At 38.7% G+C, this 26,526-nt stretch overlaps 1 protein-coding gene across 6 annotated transcripts; it reads right to left on the bottom strand.

The window, feature by feature from the left end:
* Positions 1–966: 966 nt before the first annotated feature.
* Positions 967–26,526, bottom strand: fam118b (family with sequence similarity 118 member B). 6 transcript variants are annotated; one of them, XR_012393833.1, is made up of 9 exons: positions 26,281–26,526; positions 25,245–25,334; positions 19,982–20,234; positions 13,415–13,642; positions 10,752–10,880; positions 7,569–7,878; positions 3,173–3,271; positions 3,055–3,085; positions 967–2,946 (listed from the first exon to the last, which is right to left on the bottom strand). XR_012393833.1 is itself a non-coding variant. In XM_001339459.10 (9 exons), the coding sequence occupies exons 2-8, from the start codon at positions 25,325–25,327 to the stop codon at positions 3,057–3,059; spliced, it is 1,098 nt and encodes a 365-aa protein (XP_001339495.3). In that variant the 5' UTR covers positions 25,328–25,334; positions 26,281–26,526; the 3' UTR covers positions 967–2,946; positions 3,055–3,056. The 6 variants fall into 6 exon arrangements, 3 of the variants coding, with proteins under 3 accessions (XP_001339495.3, XP_021323554.1, XP_005159312.1); XM_001339459.10 differs by having other exon boundaries at positions 3,173–3,238; XR_012393832.1 differs by having other exon boundaries at positions 967–3,085.

Genomic DNA, 26,526 nt, shown 5'->3' with positions numbered 1-26,526 from the left:
TCTATTGGAGTTTTCATTACAAAATGGCTGCTGTTTTAGTGGCTGTTTCCCAAATTGCACCAGAGTGTCGCCTCTTGGTCATTCTAAGCTCTTTGCCGTAACTTTTGGGGTTTTACAGTGTATTAAAAAAAAACAATCATGAAACTGTGGCAACTGTTTGATAAACAGTAATTCCACACACGTCATCATAACTGTAGGATCTGACTGAAATTAATGCATCCTTGCTAAGAAAAAGAAATGCTACAGGAACGTGATGTATAGCAATTATATAATGCATTTTACAATGATTTATGAAGAACCATATCCGCTTGTTAAGTCGTGACGGATGAAATACTGTTTCCAGGTCCAAACCGCTACTCATTTGAATTGAGAAAATGTGTTTAAGACATCTTTGTAGACAAATTTGATATAAAATCATGGTGTACACAACAGTCTCTGTATTTTTTGCATTACAGTCACCCAAATTTTAACAATTTGTAAAAAATCATTAATTTCATATTAAGCATGGAGATATATATATATATATATTGCGATCGTCATTTTTGAAAGCATGACATCACTTTGTAAAAATGTGTAGTCATTTGTTTAGTCTCTCCATACAGTTTGATATATTGCTTGAACCCGGAAGCAGCTTCTCGGCACATCACACTTAACAAGCGGATAACACTGAAGACTAATGGCCTGTTTTCACTGAGTGGTGCGGTACAGTGTAAAATGACGAACTCGAGCTCATGAAAGTAGCGTGCATAAATGAGTTATTCGGCAACCTAAAACATGAACAAACTGCCATGTTAAACTTACCATCGCCTTTTGGACTGTTATGAACTCGAAATGATGGAATTACTTTTTTACAAGATGTTAATGTTACATGTGCTGGTGAAGAAGAAAGATGAGAGATTTGTACGGACTGTATACGTTTTGTATTGTTTATGAGCCCAAATAAGGCCTAAATGTATGTTTTGGATATTTATTTATTTTTTTGTAATTGGTGATATTTCAGAGACTGTAAGGCTCTCTATGTGTTCATAAACACTCACTTTATTAGGTACACCTTACTAGTACCGGGTTGGACCCCCTTTTGCCTTCAGAATTTCTTTAATCCTTTGTGGCATAGATTCAACAAGGTACTGGAAATATTCCTCAGAGATTTTGCTCCATGTTGTCATGATAGCATCACACAGTTGCTGCAGATTTGTCGGCTGCACATCCATGATGCGAATCTGCCGTTCCAACACATCCCAAAGGTGCTCTATTGGATTGAGATCTGGTCACTGTGGAGGCCATTTGAGTACAGTGAACTCATTGTCATGTTCAACAACCCTATCTGAGATGATTCACGCTTTATGATGCATCCTGCTGTGAGTAGTCATCAGAAGATGGGTACACTGTGGTCATAAAGGGATGGACATGGTCAGCAACAATACTCAGGTAGGCTGTGGCGTTGACGCAATGCTCAATTGGTACTAATGGGCTCAAAGTGTGCCAAGAGAATATCCCCCACACTATCACACCAGCACCAGCAGCCTGAACCGTTGATGCAAAGCAGGATGGATTCATGCTTTCATGTTATTGATGACAAATTCCGACCCTACCATCCGAATGTCGCAGTAGAAATGGAAACTCATCAAAACAGGCAACGTTTTTCCAATCTTCTATTGTCCAATTTTGAAGAGTCTGGATATTTTCTCTTTTTCGGACCATTCTCTGTAAAGCCTAGAGATGGTTGTGCGTGAAAATCCCAGTAGATCAGCAGTTCTGAAATACTCAGACCAGCCCGTCTGGCACCAGCAGCCGTGCCACATTTAGTCACTTAAATCCCCTTTCTTCCTCCTGATGCTCGGTTTGAACTGCAGCAGATCATCTTGACCATCTCTACATGCCTAAATGCATTGAGTTGCTGCCATGTGATTGGCTGATTAGAAATTAGCCTTAACGAGCAATTGGACAGGTGTACCTAATGAAGTGGCCAGTGAGTGTATGCTTTATTTATTTATTTTAATATATAGTCGCAGATGTTACAGTAGGCTATTTCGCATTATCATTAATCTGCAGCTATAATCGAATCCTGTTTCTAAAAAGTTTAGTTATTAACATTCAAACACAAGTAGGACTGTGTATGTATATAAAGCATCTGTTTTGTGTATGATGTGTGAACGACCCGTATAGCTCTACTTTGACATCGGACGAGAATGACATCGGCTGCAATTTTCTGTCGTACACCACACCCATCAAAAGGATGCCATTTGGCAGTGGAGAGACAAGCCTCATAAAGATGAACTGAACTGAACCACACCACCCAGTGGTAACGAGTAAGTGATGATGCTGAAAAATAATTCACATAAATAAATCACATTTAAAGAAAATCCCAATCGAAAAAGTCTTTTAAATATAATAATAATCGCACAATAAAATCCAGTAATAGGGTGAATTCTTGCTAACATGAGCTGTTACTTCATACTTCCCTTTTTCTCTGTTTTTAATCTTGGAATGAAACACGACCAGGACATTTATTTATCAATTCATCACGAAAACAATATTGCTGGTGCGTTTAATGATATGAAGAATGTGAGACTGCATTGCTAAAACTCTCCAGTTCAGTTCGTTACAGTATTTATCTAGCACATTTGACCGGTCAAACTGTTTTAGGATGGGACCGGCCTGCCCTGTACGTCATCTTGGTCCACACTTCACATACCTGATTTAAAATAATAACAATAATAATAATCTCCCTCCCTCACTCACTCACATACAGTAAAGCGTTTCAGAAAGGAGTTCACAGTGGTGTTTTTACTGACGCTTTCCCCCGCATGACGCCAACCGATTGTCACGGCGCTCAGAAAACATGAGGAAAGAGTCTTGTTGTGCGTAGTCGAACCAGACCCGAGCGGAAGAGGGCGACGGAGCTGTGGGACGTCCCAGACTAACACTTGTGTCACGAGTGGTAGTCTGGACAGAGAGAGAGGAAGATCTCAATATTATTTCAGAAGCCACAGGAGGACAGTGGATAGGTGTAGTGAAAAACAACAACGACAGAAGCTCTTGCGCTGAATTCACCTCTATGTTTCTATTGTTCTAGAAGCAGGCACTGAAGGAAAGAAGGAAGGAAGTAGTTTAAAGTGTGGTCATGCTAAATTCAAGTGCCTTTAGCATGCAACATGAAAGCCGTTCTAACCTTGTAGGAGGTTTTTCTGGGTTGTGAAGCCGTTGTGACTTTCTTCTCCTGGTGAGATGGGAGATCCTAAATGAATCGAGTATAGGAGTCAATGAAAACCTGTAACATGTTTATAAATGAAAGACAGAAGGGATGCATGATGGAGCCTTTTCACAAAACTGTTATGGCACATTTAACGGTCTTCAATATCTTAATCCTTGAAGGGCTTTCCATGCCTTTCTATTTCTCCCTTTCTTTATGTGTTCAACACTTTTTTTCCCCTGTCAATTAATTTTATTTCACATAACTTCATTTTAGAGCTGCACAATTAATCGTTAAAAGATCGCAATCTCGATTCGACCCCCTAGATGATCTTAATCCAGCATTTCTACGATTCTGTCAATCATATTTTCAAGTTCAGGAGAAAAGAAAAGGCGGCAGCACGAGTCTTTTCATTGTTTCACACATGTTGCTCAGTGACACCTCCAAATGATGTTGAATGAGTCACATACTGTATTTATAAGGTATAATTCACCTAAAAATGTCATTTTTGTCTTAACATAATGATGTTCTCGCGATCGGGAAATCACACGTGACATGAGCTGCTGACCGTGCGCTGTTATCACAGATAGGGCGGGCGCGCGCTCTACTTAATGATAGACGCGTGCCGCGTGTACTTTAGTGAACAGAACCTGCTTATGCTGTGAGTAACAGGTAATACAGTTGTAAATAATATTCAGTTTGTGGCACAGAGTGTTCGTTTAGGAGCCGCGCGCTAAATTTGAACAAGCACTTAGCAGTCGAAATGAAACCGAAAGTGTGCACTTCATTCAAATGATCATATGGCATTTTAGAGTTATGATTACGACAAGCATTTGATATGTTTTTTTCTTTTATAGCGAACCCACAGTTGTGCATGAAAATAAATGTTTACAATGTCAGTATAACTACTCTAGCCTATATATTGTTGAATATAATCTGATAATGGCAAACGTCTGATTTTACCAGTGAATAAATTAGTCTAATGTGACAGATTGCAAGCATATATCTCAAACATAATAATTCAACATCAGAATTATTATAAGTAGAATAGAATTATTTATAGAAACCAGTAGACCTACACATAATATTATTATCGATGTTGTACCATATGTTTGTTTTTACCATACCTTTATTTTACATCTACAGAATCGTGAGAAAATCGTGATCTTTATTTTAAGCAAAAAAAATCGCAATTCTCATTTTAGCCAGAATCGTGCAGCTCTACTTCATTTGTAAACTAATTATTTTTGTTTTTTTTGCATATATGGATTTCTTTGGTTGTTACTTACATTCTTGGCAAATAACCTTTAAAAATTTGTTTTCTGACAAAAATGGTGACGTGTTCAATGGTGACGTACTTATTTCCCCCACTGTATAACGTTATACAGAAAATAAAAATCCCCTACATCTCGGATAAACAAACAGAGAATACATGTTTATGCCTAAACCATCCCTTTAACTAATGATATATGTCACACTTAATAATAAATTCATGACAAGTTTAATAAAATGTAAATATTATAAGAGTTCCCTCTTCAATTCCACCTCTATTCCCCATTCCTCAGACAATAGAGTGGAGGAACTGAGACGTCAATTTGTATGTAAAAAAATTCGGATTTCAGTCAAATTGCTTAAATAAGGTCTGTGGCGAACACAAACTCAAGATACGTTCACGTTTTGTTCTACGACATAAAACACATCAGTTACAGCACACTCTTGATTTTTTTTAATGGGTTTTGCTTCTTTAAAAAGACGGTTGCTATCACGTTGCTAAATCGGACTACAGGCAGTGTCGGAGGCATTATACGTTGTTGAGCTGATCTGTTCTGGAGGGCAGCTCGCTTGTGTTGGGCATTTGGATTTGTCTGTTATTTAAGTATTTTCATGAAGAGTATTTTATAGTTTGTAGTGATTTTCTGATCTGGAATTCATACTGTGTGTAGATAATTCCTTCACATGTAAAGACCCTCGAGACAGATTCATTTGTTGATCATTTATTTAATTATACGATATTATGGAGATACAGCTCACCAGTGCAGTCTGTCTCTATCCTGCTCACAGTAATGCAAACATAAATAATTGTGTAAAAATACACTCATATTAATTGTCATTTTAACCTGATCAAGTGATTTTTCGTTGTTTTTTTTCTTCATCTGAACACATTTTACTCTGTCATAACTGCAATATTTACACTCCTTAAAATATAAAGCATATGTGACTGTATGGGCTGCTTTTCACTGTACTTCGTGACATAAAAAGGAAAATTGAATGTTGCTCTATGTCCATGATGGAACTTGCAGGCATTTAAAGAATTGTCCCTCACGCCTCATTTCTGTCATCTGTTAAGCTAAGCAGGCTGTGTGCACGTGAGCGATACACTTATTTAAATATGCCTTATGATAATACTATGTAGTCACATTTATAGTTTTAAAACTTTTCAAGAGTTCACGCTTAGATATTGCTTGACAACTGTAAGCAACTGTTGGCATGCTGTCCCGGGAGAGAACCCTGAGCTCGGAGATAGTTGAGCCCAGGGCTCCCGCCAGGTCCATAGAGCATGTGTGGGGAGTACCCCTTTTCGAGAGCTCCCCTTTTTGTAAAGGAGGAGAAGGGGTGGATGGGAGGTTTCTTCGGAAAACGAAGATAAGGGAGTAATATCTAGCTAGGCTACTTATAGTGAGTTAGGATAGATCTGATTGGCTAACTAATGAGTGTAGATAGGCGGCCAGCTGCAGTCATTTATATCACATGCTCCTCTCGAAATGAGTTTGAAAAACTTCACTTAGAACAACCGTAAAGCAAAATAGATTTTTTTCCACCTAAAATCTATCCAAAATGCACATAGGTCTATGTGTTTTTGCGTATTTATTTGTTTATAATATATAGCGTGGATTATAATATAATATACAGAGAGATTAACTCTTTGTCATGAACCATATTTCTAAAAATAAGCTGGATAAGTTGTCTGTAGTAGGGTAGGGCTGACGTCACGGGCGAGCGTCCTGCAGGCATAGTCCGTTTATAGCAGGGGTCTCAAACTCGCGGCCCGCGGGCCATTTGCGGCCCTCAGTGCAATATTTTGTGGCCCGCGCCGACCGCTGTACACTGACAGAATCAGCGGAGCGGGGAGAGAGAGTGCTCCCCGCTCCGCTGATTCTATCCGTACACAGCGGTCACTGGCATTCCCCGCCCGCCGTGTAAACAAAGGAGCGGGGATGCCGGTGACGTCACCACGCACCCCGCCCTTTTGTTAGACGCTGTGACGGGCGGGAAGTGTGGAGGGGCGTTGTCGCACGCGTTCTGATCAGCTGTGTTGTCGCGCACGTACTCAAGAGCGGTGTTATCGCGCGCCTACTGAAGGGCGGGACCGAGGGTGTGTCGCATCGCGGGGGCACTTTTGATCATTTTGGAAGGGCACTTTCTATGCAAATCTAAAAAGGGCATGTGCACTGCACAGGTTGAGCCCTATGTGTGCACGTGCCTGCCATGCATCTTATATATATTATAGGTAGATACAGACTGGTACAGACAGGAGTGGGGTGGGGATGTTTTATTTATACATATATACGCCTTTTTTTTAGGTGAGGGAATGGAAGTTTTGAGTGAGTTCCCCCACTTTTTTCCCTAGGACTTCAAAAAGTCAAAGTACAGGTCTAGACTTAATGATGATCATCTTCAAGCCATACTGAGGGTCTCAACTGCTTCCGCTCTAAAGCCAAATGTGGTTCAGATTTGTGAGAAGAAGCGCTGTCAAGTCTCAGGCAGCAAGGAGTAGGCAAAAGATGCCATGTTCAGAAGAACTGTTCATAATCTTCACTCAATGTTCTATTAATGTTAAGGACACTTCATGTTCAGAAGAAATAATTAAAACTGTTAATAATGACATTTGAGGACTTTTTTTGTGAAATCCCTTATACGGCCCAGCCTCACCCAGACTTTGCCTCCTGCGGCCCCCAGGTAAATTGAGTTTGAGACCCCTGGTTTATAGCCTAATGTTAGCTTTTCAGTTCCTGCGTTTGCATTTAAGATCTAAAAGTGCTCAAGGTTGTATTTTCGTGTGAGGATTATCCAACTGGACCAAACGTGTAAGTGTAATGAACAGTGTTTGCACACAGACCTTATTATTTGCAATCTTCGAAAAGCCTATGGGAAAATCCTATAGGGATTTTATCGAGGGAACCAGTTTTATGCTAGCAGCCGATTAGCCTACAAGGTGATGTCATAGTTCCTCCACTCTATAAATGATGGATCATATCCTGCTGGTGGCTTTTATTGGCAGCCCTTTTGGTTTATCATCTCAGACAATACTAAAAGTACTAAAGTTTCACATTCATCAGCAAATGTTCCAAAGTTTCCATATCAGTGCAGATCTTACCCCAGCCATTGGTCACCATGTCCCGCTCTACGTCCCGGTTGCAAATCTCATTGGCCAGCCGTTCGAAGTACTCGGGCAGGTCAGCGTATTCATTGCCATACGAGATGACCTTAATTCCCTTGTCCAGCATGTTATCTCGGAGCTTTTTGAACTCGCCCACATCCTCCCGCCTCACCAGCATGAAGTGCTCAAGGTCAGACTTGTGTTTGACCGCCTCGAGAAACAGCGCCTGGAATGTGGTGTCGTCCACCGTCCTCCCACAGCCCAGGAACACAAAAGACTTTGTTTCATAGAGTTTCTGGATCTCCCTCTGCAAAAAAAAAAAGCATTTCATATAGATGCACTCCTCTACAAACTAGGGCTGCATGTTACATCGTTTCAGCATCGATATCGCAATGTGCACAAACACAATAGTCACACTGCAGGATCTGAAATATCAGGTCAGTTTATTCATCCATTGTTTTTCTTTTGTTTGGTTTTTAAGGAAAATGACTGTGAAATACAAGTGTATTTAAAGGTGCAGTATGTAAGTTTGACACCTAGTGGTTGAACTAGGTATTGCACTCCAGTTTCAACACACATCAAGCGCAGGTTGCCAGATTGATGACACCAACAGGAGTGTGCCCGACTATCGAGCCTAAAGGCTGATTTCAGTCCTGTTCCAAATAAAAGCAACGGCACACGACAGAAGGAATATTCTCCATATTAAAAGGAGTTTTTATCCTAACCAACACCTTAAATTTATATTTTAGAGACAGCTTCTATTTCTTGCAGATAAACAACAGCATAAGCTGATAATGATCACCTCGTGTGCTTTATTCAGTGTTAAATGCTAATAATGTGAGTTTGAATGTACTTTTACATGACATTTCTTGCCATACTACTGAAAGCAGCAGCAGATATTTCACCTCAGATCCTGAAAATAAAATAAGCCATCTAAATTTGAACTTTAAAACTGTGAAATAATGCAAGCCAACACATATCAATGATTCAGCATCTACATTTAATAATGCTAAAGAGGTTTAATATGTAATAAGCAGCCGGCAGCTAGCTCTCTGCAACTCTCACATGGTTGCCCACCGAAGCTAAGCAGGGCTGCGCCCGGTCAGTACCTGGATGGGAGGCCAAATGGGAAAGCTAGGTTGCTGCCGGAAGTGGTGTTAGTAAGGCTAGCAGGGGGCACCCAAACTGCAGTCTGTGTGGGTCCTAATGCCCCAGTATAGTGACGGGGACTCTATACTGTTTAGTGAGCGCCGTCTTTCGGATAAGACTCATTAAAAATCCCAGGATGTCCTTCGAAAAAGAGTAGAGGTTTAACCCCTGGTTATAACCTAGGGGTATAACCTATATCATAATTGGCTTCATCACTCTGTCTCCTCCCCACCAATTAGCTGGTGTGTGGTCTGGCGCAAAATGGCTGCCGTCGCGTCATACAGGTGGATTCTGCGCACTGGTAGTGGATAAGGAGATTCCACCCATGTGTAAAGCGGTTTGAGTGTCTACAAAAACACTATATAAATGTAAGAAATTATTATTATTATTATTATTATAGTTAGATTACGAACCTTACCATTTCGTTGAAGTGCAGTGAGTGTACTATTCTGTGCCTCTGAATGGCTGTATTTAAATTTCTGTCGTGTTTCGTCTGGTGCAAACAGCCAAATTGCTTATCACTGAAAATCTCATCACAAAGTGTTGTTAGGACACGGGGTTACAATGTAACCTGCTCACCTAATGCTTACGTTCGTAATGTTTATGCTATATTATCCAATTAATAACCGCCTAATGTGGAACTCTGAATCTGCGTCTCATTTCGGAGTCTGCTAAAGTCCACTAGAGGGCACTTTTTGGTCATGGATGCATACTTTGCATACTGAGAGCCTTTCTGATGAATGAAATATGCAGTTTTACACAAGGCAACCCAGTGTGCTAAAATATAACTGGCTAAACTGGCATTAGGCAGGTTAAAAGAACCAAAACAAAAACAGAAGTTCTGGCACATACAGCCCATCTTCAAAGCAGAATATCTGACTTCAGCATTGTTTAAATGTTCACTTAGCATGTTTCTTAAATATCTGCAAACATATCATGGTATTTTTATGCTTTAGAAGAGTCATAAACTTACATACAGCACCTTTAACCTTAATAGAGTGGACATTTTCATTTGCTTGTTTGCTTGGTTTTTAAGGCCTATGACTTTGAGATTTTAAGTGTATTTAAATCACTTAACATGAATTTATAACATTTGAACTATTATCAAATATATATTGTGGATATTTTTATACAATAAAGTCTATGCAGTGTTATTTATTTACATTTGATTCTTTAATTTCTGTCTCTGAATATAGTTAGACTCTCCAGATTCATTTATGCAGGTCATCTTTCCTACGAAATTATCCCAATCAATATAAAATTATGAATTATTTCCAAATTGAGCTTTTTAAGTCAACTGGTGAAATTATTCATGTTCCAATATACAGCTGAAGTCAAAATTATTAGCCCCCCTGTATAATCTTTCCCCAATTTCTGTTTAACGTAAAGAAGAAACGCATTTCTAAACATGATACTTTAAATAACTCATTTCTAACAACTGATTTATTTTATCTTTGCCATGATGACAGCACATCTTGTTTAATAAGATATTTTTCAAGACAATAGTATTCAGCTTTAAGTGCAACTTAAATGCTTAACTAGGTTAATTAGGCAAGTAAGGGTAATTAGGCAAGTCATTGTGTAACAATGGTTTGTTCTGTAGACAAATATTGCTAAAATATTGACCTTAAAATGATTTTAATAAGTTTAAAAACTGCTTTTATTTTAGCCGAAATAAAACAAATAGGATTTCTCCGGAAGAAAAAATATTATTAAAAAAACTGTGAAAAATTCCTTCCTCTGTTCAACATCATTTGGAAAATATTTGGGGGGGAAAACGAGGGTGAATAATTGTAAACTGAACACTATTTATCACAGAAAAACAAAGCATCGCAATGTCAGTTTCTTCCAATATCGTGCAGCCCTACTACAAACCCTACCAATCAGCTATTTTTTGCAAATCAAGTTACTTGCATCATTGCGTCAAAACAAAATAATGCAATTTTCCAGTATATCATACAGCACCAGTCTTCCAACCCAGTAAATAGTCAAACCTCCAGAGGTGTGACTTTACGTTCTCCATCAACTCACCATGACTTCTGTGTTCCTCAGAACGTTCTGGTAGCCAGCAGGATGCAGTACGATACCACTAGGGTTGGTGTAGACGCCGTGAATATGGAGTACACTCAGTCTTCTTTTCTCCTGAGCCCATTCCAGAACCTACACACACACACACAAACACAGCTATTTTATACTCCACTGCTCCCAATCCGGTCTCCGCCAGGAGCGTCCGGCTGCTTTTAATGACTGCGGCTTCTAATCAAGAGGCATTTGATGGAAAAGGTGCATAAACACCTTGCCTAAAGGCCACGCTATGGAAAAAGCACACACGGCCTGATGAATAAAGACGCAGGGAACTGAACATGCAGTCACTTGTGCTTCCGAGGGCCCTTCAGGTGAGCTGCTGTGGGGTTTACATGCGCTAATGCACTACATGACGCTTGTCCAGGACCATAAGGCTGATTTTATGGCTAAAAGCTGAAGCTTCCAGTGCTTTGTGCTGAGGGAAATTTATGGCCGAAGGCAAACAGAGATGAACCCAGTGCCCTGATCAACAGACACTGACTACGTTTGCATAGACATCAGGAGTCTTAATTATTTGCCTTAATCTGATTAAGACAATAATATGATCAAGGGTTTTACATGAGTTGCTTTTTGAATGTTCCTTTCATGTTCCTGTTTAAATGTTAAAAGCTCATAGATTTATTATTACGTCATCATTCAATGCTAGTTTCCTCTGGCGTTTCAGGCAAAAACAGTTTGATATTGAGCATTTCGTTTTTAATTTTGCAACAAGTTTAACTACAGATTAAACTATAATTAGGGGTGTGACGATTATGGTTATTACCGTCATCATCACCTATTTTTAGTTTATTATTTATTTTTTTACTTATAGGATTGTACAGAAAAACAGAATAAACTAAATAAAAAATTCAAGGACTTAAAATAAAACTTAATTTTATTTTATTTAACAAGTTTACATTACGAAATGTAAAATTTTGCTACTAGTTTAGATTACGAAACGAAAACACTGCCTGAATCTTTTTTAATAGGGGGCATAGTTGTCTTTGTTTCGAAATGAGTTAATTTTTTCCTCCATCAAATAAATATCGCAGGCCTACTTATTCAAATCAATCTCTCCACAGAAAATAAGCTATTTAAATGCATCGCTGTAATTCCTATATCACAAACCTCTGTCAACGTTTTTGATTTGATTTTGAACATTTTAGAATGTCGATTCAGTCGCCTATGGGAGAAATGACTAGGAATAATAAACGGCAGAAAATGGTCAAACTACTTGCTCTACAAACAAATGTTTGCATGACTACACAGACCAAGTAGAATAATTTAATAAGAAAATATCAAATTGCAACATCAAGCAGTGTAATGAGCAGTTTTTAACGTCAAAAAATGAATGGAAGTGAATGTGACCGGAAGTCGCGAGACAAAAAGATTCAAATGGCAGCGCCCGCTCGTCGGCAGGGAATAAGGTGAATACTTTCATTTTCTCCATCTCACTTGCGGTGAGTTCAGGTGACGGAGTGTTTTGAATTAGTTAAACTATCCTCAGTTTAGTGTATAGTGTCAAACTGGAACAGAAGTGTCAGTATAGACTTATTCAAAACAGGTATCAGAGATAGTCTGGTCAAATGTAGGTTTTTTTAAGAGAATTGAACAGAAGCAGCCTGTTGACGAGAGACAACAAATGATGAGCCACAGTGACGTAAGACAACAAATCATACATAATTTGACTTATTTAAAGCAGGCTTTAGAAAACTATAGCATATAATAATTTTGTATAAATAAGTTTATAAAAATGTGGCCAACTATATATTACAGAGGTTTGTGTAGCAACAATTACAGTGGAGCATTAATTAAATCCTCGATTTTTGTCAGGAGAAAAATATTTTTTGAACGAATTTCGTTTGGTATAATTTGTATTTTATTTATCATAATTTTAATGTATTTTTTTGATCACTTATCTAAATAATAAACAAGAATAATGAATAACATTTGTGGTGAGGTGCAGTGTCCTAGGGTTTGCTGCGGCCAAAACACAAACTGGTTTGTTAAATTAAATGATAAGTAGAATAAAAGTGAAACATTTAGTTTCGAATAATGTATTTCTGTTAACTGTATGATTAAAAATAAAAGAGTAGCCTATTAAACTGTTGTCACGGTGTATGACAACACTGATCTGGTCAGTTTTGCTTTTGTTTAATCAAATCGTTTGAACATTTTAATATTTTAGACAAAGTAGTTAAAAGATTGCATAATATGTACTCTTAATATACTCATAATTAAACATCATGTAGCCTGCTTTTAGAATAACTACCTGACTCGCGTATTAAGGGCTCCACCAGCCCATAACAGGGTTTTATGCATCCCCAATATCAAGAGAGTGACTCTGGAAGGTAACATAATTGCACACACTTGATTACTACTTTAATGTGTGAATGTATTATTGAATGTATTATCCTTTAAATGTGCATGCTTAATCAGGTCATTAATAAGGTCTATCGATTGAAAGGGTTTTAGACAATTAATTGAGCATATATAGATATGCGGTTAACCGACATACAGCTTGATTTCTTGCTTCATCACCGCGGTAACAAAATATCTGTTACCGTCACAGCCCTCACCATAATGCTTATTAACCTACTCGAAGTGCATTTTAGCACAAAAGCTGGTACCTTCTTCTCATCTGTGAGATCCAGAGACTCCAGCTTGGTTCCTTGGTGGGCGGCGTAGATCTCTAACAGGTTGTCAAAGTTGGTGGTGAGCACCAGCGCACCGCTCTCCATCAGCTGCAGCACCGAGCGGAGGAGATGCTTCCCGGCGTTCTCCATCTTACACTCCAGGTCATCAAACACCTCGTACAGGCAGTCTTTAAAAAAGGTGGAGCGTACATTTCCTGTCCGCTACAGATAGGGAAAAAAATAAATAAATCGGAGATATCTGAATAAACATATCACCTTTAGGAGAATTTAAATAGCTCTTCTGTGAGTGTAAGGCAACGTTACATTAGCCAACCAAAGCAGATCAAACCAAATCAGATACTTCATTCGTAGATTTACTGTAAATTGTAGGATATTATTATTAGCTTGAGTTTGACATATTTCAAGTGACACTCTTCTCATTTTGATAAGCTAAAATGACTGATTACTTATGTTGTTTTGCTGTAAAAATATACAAGTCAATCATACAGTGGGGGAAATAAGTATTGAACACGTCACCATTTTTCTCAGAAACAGATTTTTAAAGGTGCTGTTAACTTAAATTTTTAAAACCAGATGGTGGTAACAATCAAAGAAATACATATTTGAAAAGAAAATAAATCTAATTATTTTACAAAGCTATGTGCAATAAAATGAAAAGACACAAGACAAAAGTATTGAACACATGAAGAAAGGGAGGTGTAGAAAGGCCTGGAAAGCCCAGACAGCAGCTGAAATCTCTCAGTAGTTCTTCAGCAAACATCTGCACTTCGTCATTGTAAATGAATTTTAGCTGCTTCAGTCCAGCATCTACAGGGTGGGCCATTGATATGGATGCACCTTAATAAAATGGGAATGGTTGGTGATATTAACGTTCTATTTGTGGTACATTAGTATATGTGAGGGGGCTTGTAAATAACTTATGAAAGAATAAAGTTACGTTAAAACCATTCATAAAGCACACCATTGTTTTTCTTGAGAAATTCCCATCAAATTTGACGTGTCAAATGACCCTCTTCCTCAACTATGGTCACCACCCATCTTCAAAAGTTTGCTCCCTCACATATACTAATGTGCCACAAACAGGACGCTAATATCACCAACCATTCCCATTTTATTAAGGTGTATCCATATAAATGACCCACCCTGTACATTAGCAAGATGATGAAGATGAAACAGGGTGGACATTTCAGCAGGACACTAGCCGCGTTTCCACTATCGCGCCTTAAGCGAGCGTTCCAGGGTGAGCCAAGGCCAGTCGCGTTTCCACTGTGACTTCCGGGGCCTAATCGGGCCAAAGCGAGGCTTTTTCGGCACGCTGAATACCTTGGGCCAAAGAGGGCCAACTGGGGCTTCGGGGCGGAGTGAAAGGAGAGGCGGACACAGTTTTCTGATCGCACACGAGTACATGCGCCAAACTAATATATAAATAAGGGAAAGAAAACATTTAGCCTTATAGGCTGGGATCTTTTTGCGTATGATCACCCTTATGTTTCCCTTTTAAATGTAAGGCTGTTGCATAAAATAATAAAGTTTTCATTTATAAGTGACTTTCGAAAGGATCCTTGCTGCGTCCTCCTTGATGTTTCAAGAACACAATATTAAAGACACAGCAGACAGTAGAATGGCCCAGCCAATCACCTGACACGAATCCAATAGAGAATACAAAATAAAGCATAGATTTTTACACTCTGTTGAAGTCTGTGAAAATCTCACAGCTGAGCATCGCATGTGACTTTATTCTCAATATGAGAGGCATCTTTAAGCCGCCATCACCAAAAAGATTTGGTTTAGTTTTAGTTCTGCATTTATTATTATTATTATTTATCAATCAGCGTAGTTTTGCTAACCACAACTAACTAAACATAATCAGCAATAACAAGACACAATGCATCTATGGCTTCTCTACTGAGTAACAGTATCCTGGAGGAACTGATTTCCTGTGTTGATGGCACTCGGCCAAGCAAACTTCAACCCTCATAATAGTGATCTCAGAAGAAATACAAGTACTTCAGGCAAAACATTTAGTGTATACATGTCGTTAATCAAGTGCAGTTGATACTCGGAGCACAATTTGAATTTAGAAACTAGAAAGTACAAGACAGATTGAGAAGAGAGTCTTGAGAATAGAGCAGCGCTGACAGCAGTGCCCTTGCCCCTTGTCAAACTCAATCTCATTACACTGAGCTGAAGTCATTCTCTGAGCCTGGCAGAGGCACATGAAAAACTGGAGAGACAGAGAGAGAGAGAGAGAGGGAAAGAGAGAGCTCCTATGAATAGCCTGCAGAATCCACTTTCTCAGGAAGCCAATTATCATGTCCACACCTGATGTGAACTAATTCCTCAAATCTCAGGCCCTGTTTACACCTGCGCTGCGTCTGAAATCGCATGCTTCCACACTATATAGCACTGTTTCCCAACCCTGTTCCTGAAGGCACACCAACAGTACACATTTACATAAATGCAAAACAGTATGCATGCCGAGTAGCATGTCTGAATTGAAAAACAGTATGCGAGAAGTACCTGTGACCTACTTCTTCCGTTGAGATTCTGAAGTGTGCATCTGTTAGATGCTACGCTATGTCATGATGCCATGCGAGAGAATTCATGAATGGGGATTCCGCTGTCCAGCATAGTTTAGCTCCAATTTGCTTCAACACACCTGCCTGGAAGATTCTACAATACCTAGAAAGAGCTTTATTAGCTGGTTCAGGTGTGTTTAATTGGGGTTGGAACTAAATTATGTTGGACACCGGCCTTCCAGGACTGAGTTTGGGCACCCCTGATATAGAATGTAGTTTTCTAATGGTTGTGTAGTATTCACATTCAAATCTAGTACCTACTGAGTAGTAGGCGATTTCGGGCGCAGCTCTGGTATCAATTAGAAACATGTGTATACAAGTGTAAATGGGGTCTACAATGTTGGCCTGTTGCACAAATGAAAGTGATGAAACTTTTGGTTTTGCACGTTTCGGATTGAAATAATCCTATTGCCGAGACATACCAAGCTGACGCCAAAACATATAGAGCCATCGAAACCCAACTGAGTTGTTGCCTCGTGTCAGGTAAGCAACATCTTTAATTAAAGGGAGATCTCCTCCACTTTATCATACTTGAAGGGGAAATGTGCTTTATGCAATAGCAAAGTTAAATAAAGCCTGAAGCATCAGAATCTGTACTTGGTATCGGCCGATCTCCATGACAAGGAAATGGAACTCGCCATCGGCTGCAAAAATGCTGAATGGAGCATCCCTATACATTAACGTGCATGTCATGCTCATCACATGATGTCTTGCTGATAAATATAAAGAGAAACTGCACATGGGAATCTCGTGAAAACTAAATGACAATATTGTCCATATATATTATATGGATATAATTGTCCATGTAAAAACCGGGCGAATTTGACAGGATGACAAAACCAGCATATAAAAGTAAGTAAGTTCATTCTTACTAAATCATTAATTTTCCTTCAACTATTTCAGCATGTTTTACGTAGCGGATGCCCTTCCAGACCCAACCCAGTACTGGGAAACACCCATTCACACATTCAAGCTTTCACACCTACACTTTTGTTTCGGAACCTGTCTCGTTTGCCCAGTTAGCGCAGTTTGGCAAATGTGAAACCACTAATCGCTCTCGGATCCACGCCAAATCAATCGCTCCAAGATCGCTTGAATGAGGTGGTCTCAGCTCGATTGAAAGGAACTCTGTAGCGGATCGATTGCAGTGAGAAAGCGATACGATCCGAGCTCGGTTATATCACTGTGTTTTATGGATCGCAAGTCTCCAGATGCCCGCAAACGAGTGATAATATCCCGGTAATCTTGCGTCTTCCTCCCGGTCCTCAAATAGGCTAGGTCACGCACCCTTCTCACTCCTCCCCACCGCATCTCTCCTCACTCTTTAGACACGTCGCGCGCACCTTGTCGAACACCACCAAACCACCAACCCTCCTGACAGCTAAGCGGGACTCTGCAAAATAAACCCTGACACTGACCAATGTGAGGAGAGTTTACTCACACGTGACTTGCTTTAGCTCTTTTTGTCCGATTAGAAACTTTGCAGTGTGAAAGCGAACCGCTCCAAGAGCAAAGAGCAACAATGTAACAATTGTAATCTCTGTTTCGGAACAACTGAATCGATTCACAGGTGTGAAAGCACCCTTAGTCCCTTATTTATCAGGAGTTCCCATAGCGGAATGGACAATTCAACTATTCCAGCATGTTTTACGTAGCGGATGCTCTTCCAGACTCAACCCAGTACTGGGAAACACCCATACACATACATTCAAGCACACACTCGTACACTACAGCCTATTTTGTTTACCCAATTCACCAACAGAGCATGTCATTGGACTGTGGAGGAAACCAGAGCACCCGGAGGAAACACGGGGAGAACAAGCAAACTCCACACAGAAATGCCAACTGGCCCAGCTGAGACTCGAACCAGTGACCTTCTTGCTAATGCTAACAATTGAGCCACCATGCCGCCCACCATTCTTACTTATTCTGCATTTATTTTGCTGTCTGTTTTTGCCAATGGCTCATTGACAGTTCAAAGTAAGGGTAGTACTAGATTTCATTTTTGAGCTGTAAAAGAGTACAGTGTGTTCAATGGATTTTTCTGTTGATGCAAACACACACACAGCAGGCATAAAACTATTCAACTGCTTTAAAAACTGCATGTGCTGTGCTTTAGGGCCTTTATATAAATCATTACTGCAAATATATCCCTCCCATGTTTATTTTCCCCTGCATAATTCAATATGCTGTCTTCTCTAACTGAAGTCTATTGATTTCTTTTATTCTCTGAAACCCTGATTTGGGTGAAATCACTCGTTCGTGCTTATCAGCATTCAGCAAACTCAATAGTTTGAATCAAAAAAGAAGTCGAAAGTCTCAACCATGACTTACACATTCATGTCCAAACATGTCAAAGGTGGAAACACGTACATTTATTTTCTCCAGAATCCTCCACCTTCCAGTGAACATTAAAAAGAATGTGTTGTTAAAACATCATATTGCTTGGAAGCTGTATGGATTAGCGTTTTGCATGTTGTTTTTGGAGGTGGGAAGCTTGCATGCACATTCAGATAAGCCTCAATATGGGTCATTTTATCACTCACAAGAGACTCAAAACCCGCACAAGTAGGGTAAACCTTTAAAAAAAAAAGACCTGTGGAGACTTGAAGCCTTTCCGCCAGGCTACTAACAATAACAAACTAACCGTGCTTGGAAATTCACAGGAACGGAGGCTGATGTTTTCCTAGGAGAGCTGTTTTGTTGATGTAAATTGTTCAGCTATGACTATTGGAGGCAGTGAGACACCAGCATTGACGCTGAAATTCATTACCTAACTCCCTTTCACATGCCTAAAGCCGTCTAAATCCTCTAGCAAAACTGGTGGGGTTTGAATGCAGATGATACGAGGGATTGACAATGAAAAACAGGGATAAACCTCGGCGCGCTGTTTTGACGGGCGAGACAAACAACAACACAGGTGGTGCATGACTCTGTGCATCATTCTGGGTGGAGGGAAGAGTACAGACCAATGATGAACAAGTTGTGTTTATCAGGGCACAACGATAAGGATGTTTTTTTCTGATTCGTCCATGCTTGGCCATCATTTTTACAGACCTTACCTCTACAAATAAGGCATTTTAAGCAAAATAGCCGTGTATAAAATTGATTTAATGTTACATGTTGCGGCATGGTGGCTCAGTGGTTAGCACTGTTGCCACACAGCAAGAATGTCACTGGTTTGAGTCCCGGCTGGGCCTGTTGGCATTTCTTTTCATTTCTTTTCTTTTCTTGCATTTCTTTTCTTGGAGTTTGCATGTTCTCCCTGTATTTCATTCAGATGTTGCGGTTTCCCCCACCTTCCAAAGACATGCAGTATCGGTGAATTGAATAAACTAAATTGGCTGTAGTGTATGAGAGCATGAAAGTGAAACCATGCTGAACTATTAATGACAGCGGTTAGGAACATTGACTTAACTGCAGTCTTGGTTTATCTGTTATATCTTTATAAAAGCTTTACATAATGCATAATTCTAGCCAATGGTTATGTATGAGAAAGTCTTACCTCTGATTTATATTTGGTGAGGATGTCTGATGATGTCACCATTCAAAATTAAAGTTTCTAATTTATATATTTTTTATAAATTAAAGTGCACCTTTTGAGTTATAATGTCTTATTTCTCATTGTCATAAATTAAAATAATGAGGTGTGACAGTTGAGCGGGAAAAAAATAAACCCTGCAACTCTGACCAACGTGAGAAGATTTTCCTCCCACGTGACTTGTTTTAACTACTTTAGTCTGTTTAGAAACTTTGCCGTGTGAAAGCGAACCGCACTAAGAACAATTTTAATCCCTGTTTGGGAACAAAACAATCGATCTACAGGTGTGAAAGCACCCTAATATTCGCTTTGAATGCTACAAGTTACTACCAAATGTGAGCATACTAATGTACCATCAACATTTCAAACCATAATAAAGGAGTTTGATTTTCTAGGAAGAAAAGAAAAAACAAATCTTACAGGTGAAAGTTTCTGAATAAGGTCATGCGCAACGTGCACCAGGTTCTTGTCCTCTTGCAGACTTTTCTGGAAGCGCCGGCTCTCTTCCTCCTCAAGCAGATCAAAATCATTGGCAGCATCTAGCAGCGCCTGGATCAGACCTTTCCATGAGCGCAGCGCTGGCACCTGAGGAGCTACGGCTGAACTCACACCTGTGCCGATCACCAAAACCAGCTCAGGAGCTCGCTTGGTCTTCAGGCTGGGCAACAACTTCCTACGGACGGCAGAGTGGGAGGAAATGTAATCAGGTCAGAGGAAACATGCATATGAATGGAAGTACAGAGCTCTGTGCAAAAACATGATTTAACCTGACTTCAAAAATAGAATCCGAAACCAGGTGTTGTTGTTTTTTTGTTTTTTGTGGACAATCAAATACATTTAAAGGCAAAAGACAATTAATACATTTAAAGACATTAAATACAGTGAAAGTCAGAATTATTAGCCCTCCTGAATTATTAGCACCCCTGTAAATTAATGTTTAAGGGAAAGCAGATTTTTCCAACACATTTCTGAACATAATCGTTTTAATAACTAATTTATAATAACTGATTTCTTTTATCTTTGCCATGATGGTAGTAAATAATATTTGACTAGATATTTTCACGATGCTAGTATTCAGCTTAAAGTGAAATTAAAAGGCTTGACTAGGTTAATTAGGCAAGTCATGGTATAATTATGGGTTGCTCTGTAGACTATCGAAAAAATATATAGCTTAAGGGGGCTAATAACTTTGACCTTAAAATTGTTTAATAAATTAAGAACTGCTCTTATTCTAGCCATAATAAAACTAATAAGACTTTTTCCAGAAGAAAAACTTATTATCAGACCTACTGTTAAAAACCCTTGCTCTGGTAAACATAATCTGGAAAATATTTGAAAAAGCAAAACAAATTGTCAGGAGGGAGAATAATTTTGACTTCAACTGTACATTTAAAAGCAAAAGATTGTTTTTTAGTGAAATATCCATAAACCACTAAAACAGTGTTATATATTTTGCTGACTTATGAACTTACGATGTTTCTAAGGCCCCGTTTACACTAATGCGTTTTAGTTTGATAACGCATAAGTTTTGCTACGGTTACGCCATCCGTCCACACTACGCCGGAGTTCTCGAGCGCCGAAAACGGAGCGTTTCGAAAACGCTGGAGAGGGCGTTTTCATTCTGAAACGCTGCTGCTCCGTCTCAGTGTGGATGGGGAAAGACGGAGATATCTGAAAACGGAGGCGGGGCTGCAGTCATTCGCCTCTCTGATTGGGGCTTTTCCTCAATATTAAGTAGCCTAACACACAGTTCAGTCCTGAATCTTCTCCGTGTAAGTTCAGACTTCGCAAGTTTGATCAAGGCTGCATCTCTTCTTCTCAGTTTGATATGGAAAACATACCGAGGACACGCGTCAATCTTCACAGGGAACAGTGTACTTTATAACTTCATTCACATCACCTTGGCTACGTTGTTTCACTTTCTCAACAATAAAATGTAAACTTGATATGAGGAACTGCCTATTTTTATTTTAATATTAACAACTAAACAGACAGCAGACATGTTGAGGCGTCGTGCTGCATATATGAGCGTCATTTTCACTGTGTGCATATTTATAACAAAACGGAGCCGATAACAACTGCCTCCTTTCAATTTCAGTGAAAATACGAAACACAGCCTCTCTTTTGCTGAATATCAGTTTTAATAATCGATAATGGCCATTATAAAAGTATAACATACAATAAGTTTATACATTATAGGAAATAAAGGCAAGCGATCAGTCAATATACAGAATGTAGGCTACGTGCTTACATTAATCATTAACTTATCTTTGCGCTCAGCCAAAACACGTTACCTGAGAACAAGTAATAGATTCTAGTGACCAAAGTCAGGGAATATGTCGTTAGATAAAGACAACAAGATGAATGAAATATCACGTTTAATAAATATAGTGAGATTAGATCCAGCGGGAGATGCTTGATGAGAAGTCCGACTAGCAGAGCTCTCATCTGGGTAGATGGGCTCCAGCGATTGCCAAAGTGTGTGTGTGTGGTCACGTGATGTGCGTTTTCAGCGTTTTGGTGTGGACGGAGAGCAGTTCAGAAACGCTGGGTAAAACGCGAGTGTGGACGCGGATCGTTTTCATTCTAAAACGCCGTTTTAAAACTAATACGCTCTAGTGTAAACGGGGCCTAAGTGAGTGATAAGTGAGAAATAAGCTATTTTAACTAGTGACGTGGACCATGTCTTCTCATTTCAAGAGTTCACACTTAGCTGATGATTGATTATAAAGTGTGTTTGTCATGCTCTCCCAGCAGAGAGCCCTGAGCTCATGAGATTCACGAGCCTGGGGCTCCCTCCCATTTGCAGGGTGAAAGGGGAGTTTGAGATAGGTAGGTCTCGAGAACTCCCCCTTTATTTAGGCTAATGACAAATTAGAGATTGCTATGTAGAGATATACTGCTGGATAAGAGCTCGAATAGAGTGCAAATTTGGATTGGTCATTTTACCTACTATGCATTTCTTAGGACTGTGGGAGGAAACCGGAGAAGCCGGGGAAAACCCAAGTGAGCACGGGGAAGACATGTAAACTCCACACAGAAACTGTGACTGGCCTGTTAAGGACTTGAAGTGATGTTCTTGCTGTGAGGCAACAGTGCTATTTACTGAGGGAATAGAGGAGGAGTAGGAAGGAGGGGTGGAACGGGGGATTCTTCAAGATGAAGATAACTGTAGTAAGAAACTGGTTATTTATAGTGAGTTAGGAATAATCTGATTGGTAAATCATTCGTTTTCTATTGCGGGACCAGCTGTGATCAATCATAAGCACGTGCTCCTCTTGAAATTAGTTTATGAATAAACTTCACTTAATCATACACCGTTGATTTTTTATTTGATTTTATAGAAAACAGGAAAAAATACTGATAAGTTTTGAATTCTTTAGCCCATCATGAAAATGATTTCAATAGGAAATATGGACTTAAAATCATGTCACAATATTTTATGGTATTTACTGTGATAACAGTATTAATGACGATAATTCACATGTAAGATACAGAGACTCAGAGATACTCAGAGACCAAAAAAAAAGTCCTGTATCTTATTTTTATTTTTAAATTTTACAAAAAAAAAAAAAGGTCAACTCTTTCATTCATACTGGATGTTATAGGACACTCTTGCGCACAAACTCCACATTTATGTTACTGAAGAAAGGAAAAGACATCAGCTACCACTGCAGGATAGCAAGTAGAATAAAAATGATAGAAATGGAAAAATTTATCAAAAAATAAACAGACGCCTGTAATGATAAATGGAATATTTGTCTTCTTAAAACCTTCTTGGCTATTTTATAAGCATGAAGTACATTTATAATGAAATGCTAATCAGCCTAGCCTTTAATATCGTATTGAATATTATGAAATATCATGATTTCTTCCTCATTCTGTAGATGCCTGGTCACAAAATTGCTATTTCAAAAACATTTGACTGATGGTATGAAGAGAATTTAGAGTCAAAGTATGTCAGTAAATCTCTTTTTGCAAAATGTTATAACACACAAAACTATCACATGTGTACTATTGTAATAACAATTAATTGCACATGCTGATTTTAGATCTTTTTTAATGAATTTTGTGGAATTTTTCCAGTATACTGTAAATGATTAGACATCGTTTATCCCTAGACAAACTATGCCTTTGTTTGTTGTGAATACACGCCCTCTAGTGGCAAAAATTACATATTGTGCCTTTAAAACCCCTGGTTATTTAAAGTCAATATTAGTCAGCACAACCCAAGATTTCTCCTTATCTTATCGGAAAATGCATGTTGTAGATTATATTTTGGAGGTTTATTCCATGTATATTTTATTTTTAAGCCTCATAATGTTTCTTCAAAATGTCATAAGATCAAACAACATACTGAAATGCATTACCTAACTCCCTTTCACATACCTAAAGCTGCCTAAATCCTCTAGCAAAACTGGTGGTGATTAAGCCACAACTCCCATGATTCAACTCAGCAGTCGCAGCATCATCAAACTATGCCTTTGTTTGTTGTGAACACACGCCCTCTAGTGGCAAAAATTACATACCTTGGTTATTTAAAAGTAAACATTAGTTAGCACAGACTAATAATTCTCCCTATTTGAAAACGCATGTTGTAGATTATATTCTGGATGTTTATTCCAAGTATATTTTATTTTTAAGCCTTATAATTTGTCATCAAAATGTCATAAGATCAAACGACAGACTGAAAATCATTACCTAACTTCCTTTCAAATACCTAAAGCTGTCTAAATCCTCTAGCAAAACTGGTGGGGTTCAGACCACAACTCCCATGATTCCGCACTCAGCAGTTGCTGCATTATCAAACTATGCCTTTGTTTGTTGTGAACACACGCCCTCTAGTGGCAAAAATTACATACCTTGGCTTTTTAAAAGTAAATATTAGTCAGCACAGACTAATAATTCTCCTTATCTGAAAATGCATGCTGTAGATTATGTTCTGGAGGTTTATTGCATGTATATTTTATTTTTAAGGCTCATAATTTCTCATCAAAATGTCATAAGATCAAACGACATGAAAATCATGACCTAACTCCCTTTCACATACCTAAAGCAGTCTAAATCCTCTAGCAAAACTGGTGGGGTAAAAACCGCAACTCCCAAGACTCACACACTCGCCAGCATCATCAAACTATGCCTTTGTTTGTTGTGAACACACAACCTCTAATGACAAAAATTTCATACCCTGGTTATTTAAAAGTAAATATTAGTCAGCACAAACTATAAATTCACCTTATCTTATCTGCAAATTCATGTTGTAAAATATATTCTGGATGTTTATTTCATCTATATTTTATTCTGTTTTTTTTTTAAGCCTCATGTTTCATGTCATAAAATCAAATGACAGATTCTCCCTTCTCCTTTGTCCATTCATTGTATTCTAATGTGTTTAAATGGGAATTAAAACTAGCTTCTCAGCCCTTTCAAAATAACAACATTGTCAGTTCTGTCTCATGCAATCCTTTAAGTTGACAGAAATATTGATCAACTGATATTCTTCAAAGAATAAGAGCATAACTTCCTAGTGAAAGCACCGTTAAGGGAAAGTACATGTCGTTGAAAACTCATTTGTCAGAAGAACAGGTCAGAAAACAGGAGCTGACTGCAATGAAGAATATTTGGCTCAGCTTGGGAATGTGCTGGCAGCGAAGCAAGACACGAACATCTGTTGTTTTCATACCTGGCCTTCTTAGCCATTGTGTCTCCATCCTCGGAGTCAGGGGAAGGACGCTTCTCTGTCTTCACGGTGACAACAGAGGCCATTCGACTCCTAAAAGGACAAATATCCAGAAATACAATTAATTTATAAAGCAGCAAATATGATAGACAGATAATGTGGCTTTATTACATAATTCCAATGTATAAACTAGGGGAATTTAAGATTAGTGTTGTTAGAAGGAATTCATTAGCCTAACATCAAGCTTAATAAAACCTAATTGTCCTAATTGTTTACAGTGAAAGAGATTTATTGTACTCAAGGCAGGAGGAACAGGTTTCTGAGCATTTACATCATCATGATGAGAGAAAGACAACTGAAGATGATGCTGCAGGGCTTTTGTGGTGCACACTTGCCTCTTTTGACATCTTTTAGTCAAAACAGTTCTGATTTTTCTCTTTGTTTCCCTTTCAAACTCTAGTCAGACATAATGGAGTGCACTTTAAGGACTTAGAAAAATCAATCACAACATACAACAACAAACTGGCCATAAAGCCAAGACAGCCACTTTAAGCTAACAAGCTAACAGGTTAGCTACATATGTGATTTTTAGCGCCTAAATTAATCGAATTACTATGTAATAACTTAATTAAAAACTAACATTGCGAGTACCATACACGTAATTATAATGTTATTTCAATAATATCAATGTTATTGTTATTTTAAGCGGGAAGGTTAACGTTAAGTGAACTCTTCAATCACCTGTTGCTTTTGTTCCATATGTGACACAGTTCGGCTTTAGCATTCAGGCTAACATTACACTATTGTCTACAAGGATGTAATGTAATATCGAAATTTAAACAACAATAGAAAAAACTAGTAATGTTATATGCATTTCGTTATATCGGCATTCAAACAGGAATGGCGAGATAACGGATGGGAAAGCGGAGGTTTATCAATCCGCTAATGTAACCTTACATCAAATGTGAGTGAAATAAAATAAATAAAAGTAATGTACATAAATTAGACATTGTTTTTAAAAGCTCCAAAATCCACTTACCCAGATGAACCGAGGAAATGAAGATCCGAGTGCTTTGTTATATAATTCAAAGCGTTATCAATGATAAAGCAGAGCAACAAAGGACAAACTTCATCAAACACGCGTTTAGTGGTTTGATCTTAATGCCAGTATGGTATCAGTACCAGTCAGTGTCCAATAAGACACTATAAAACCGCTAAAGGCCTTCAATAAATCAGGACAGCCTTTAGAGAACTACCTGTCCAGAGACTCGCCTTTGCGGATCCT

Source organism: Danio rerio, chromosome 18 (assembly GCF_049306965.1).
Source record: "Danio rerio strain Tuebingen ecotype United States chromosome 18, GRCz12tu, whole genome shotgun sequence".
NCBI classification, from domain to species: domain Eukaryota; kingdom Metazoa; phylum Chordata; class Actinopteri; order Cypriniformes; family Danionidae; genus Danio; species Danio rerio.
The sequence above is the reverse complement of the archived record's forward strand: the minus strand, read 5'-3'. Positions and strand labels throughout refer to the sequence as shown.

Excerpts from the sequence above, each read along its gene's own strand:
- fam118b (XM_021467879.3), bottom strand. The coding sequence starts at position 25,327 with ATGGCCTCTGTTGTCACCGTGAAGACAGAGAAGCGTCCTTCCCCTGAC. Across the intron at positions 7,879-10,751 it reads TGAGGAACACAGAAGTCATG|AGGGAGATCCAGAAACTCTA; the intron begins GTGAGTTGATGG and ends TTTTTTTTGCAG. Across the intron at positions 3,086-3,172 it reads CCAGAAAAACCTCCTACAAG|TGCCTGCTTCTAGAACAATA; the intron begins GTTAGAACGGCT and ends TCTTTCCTTCAG.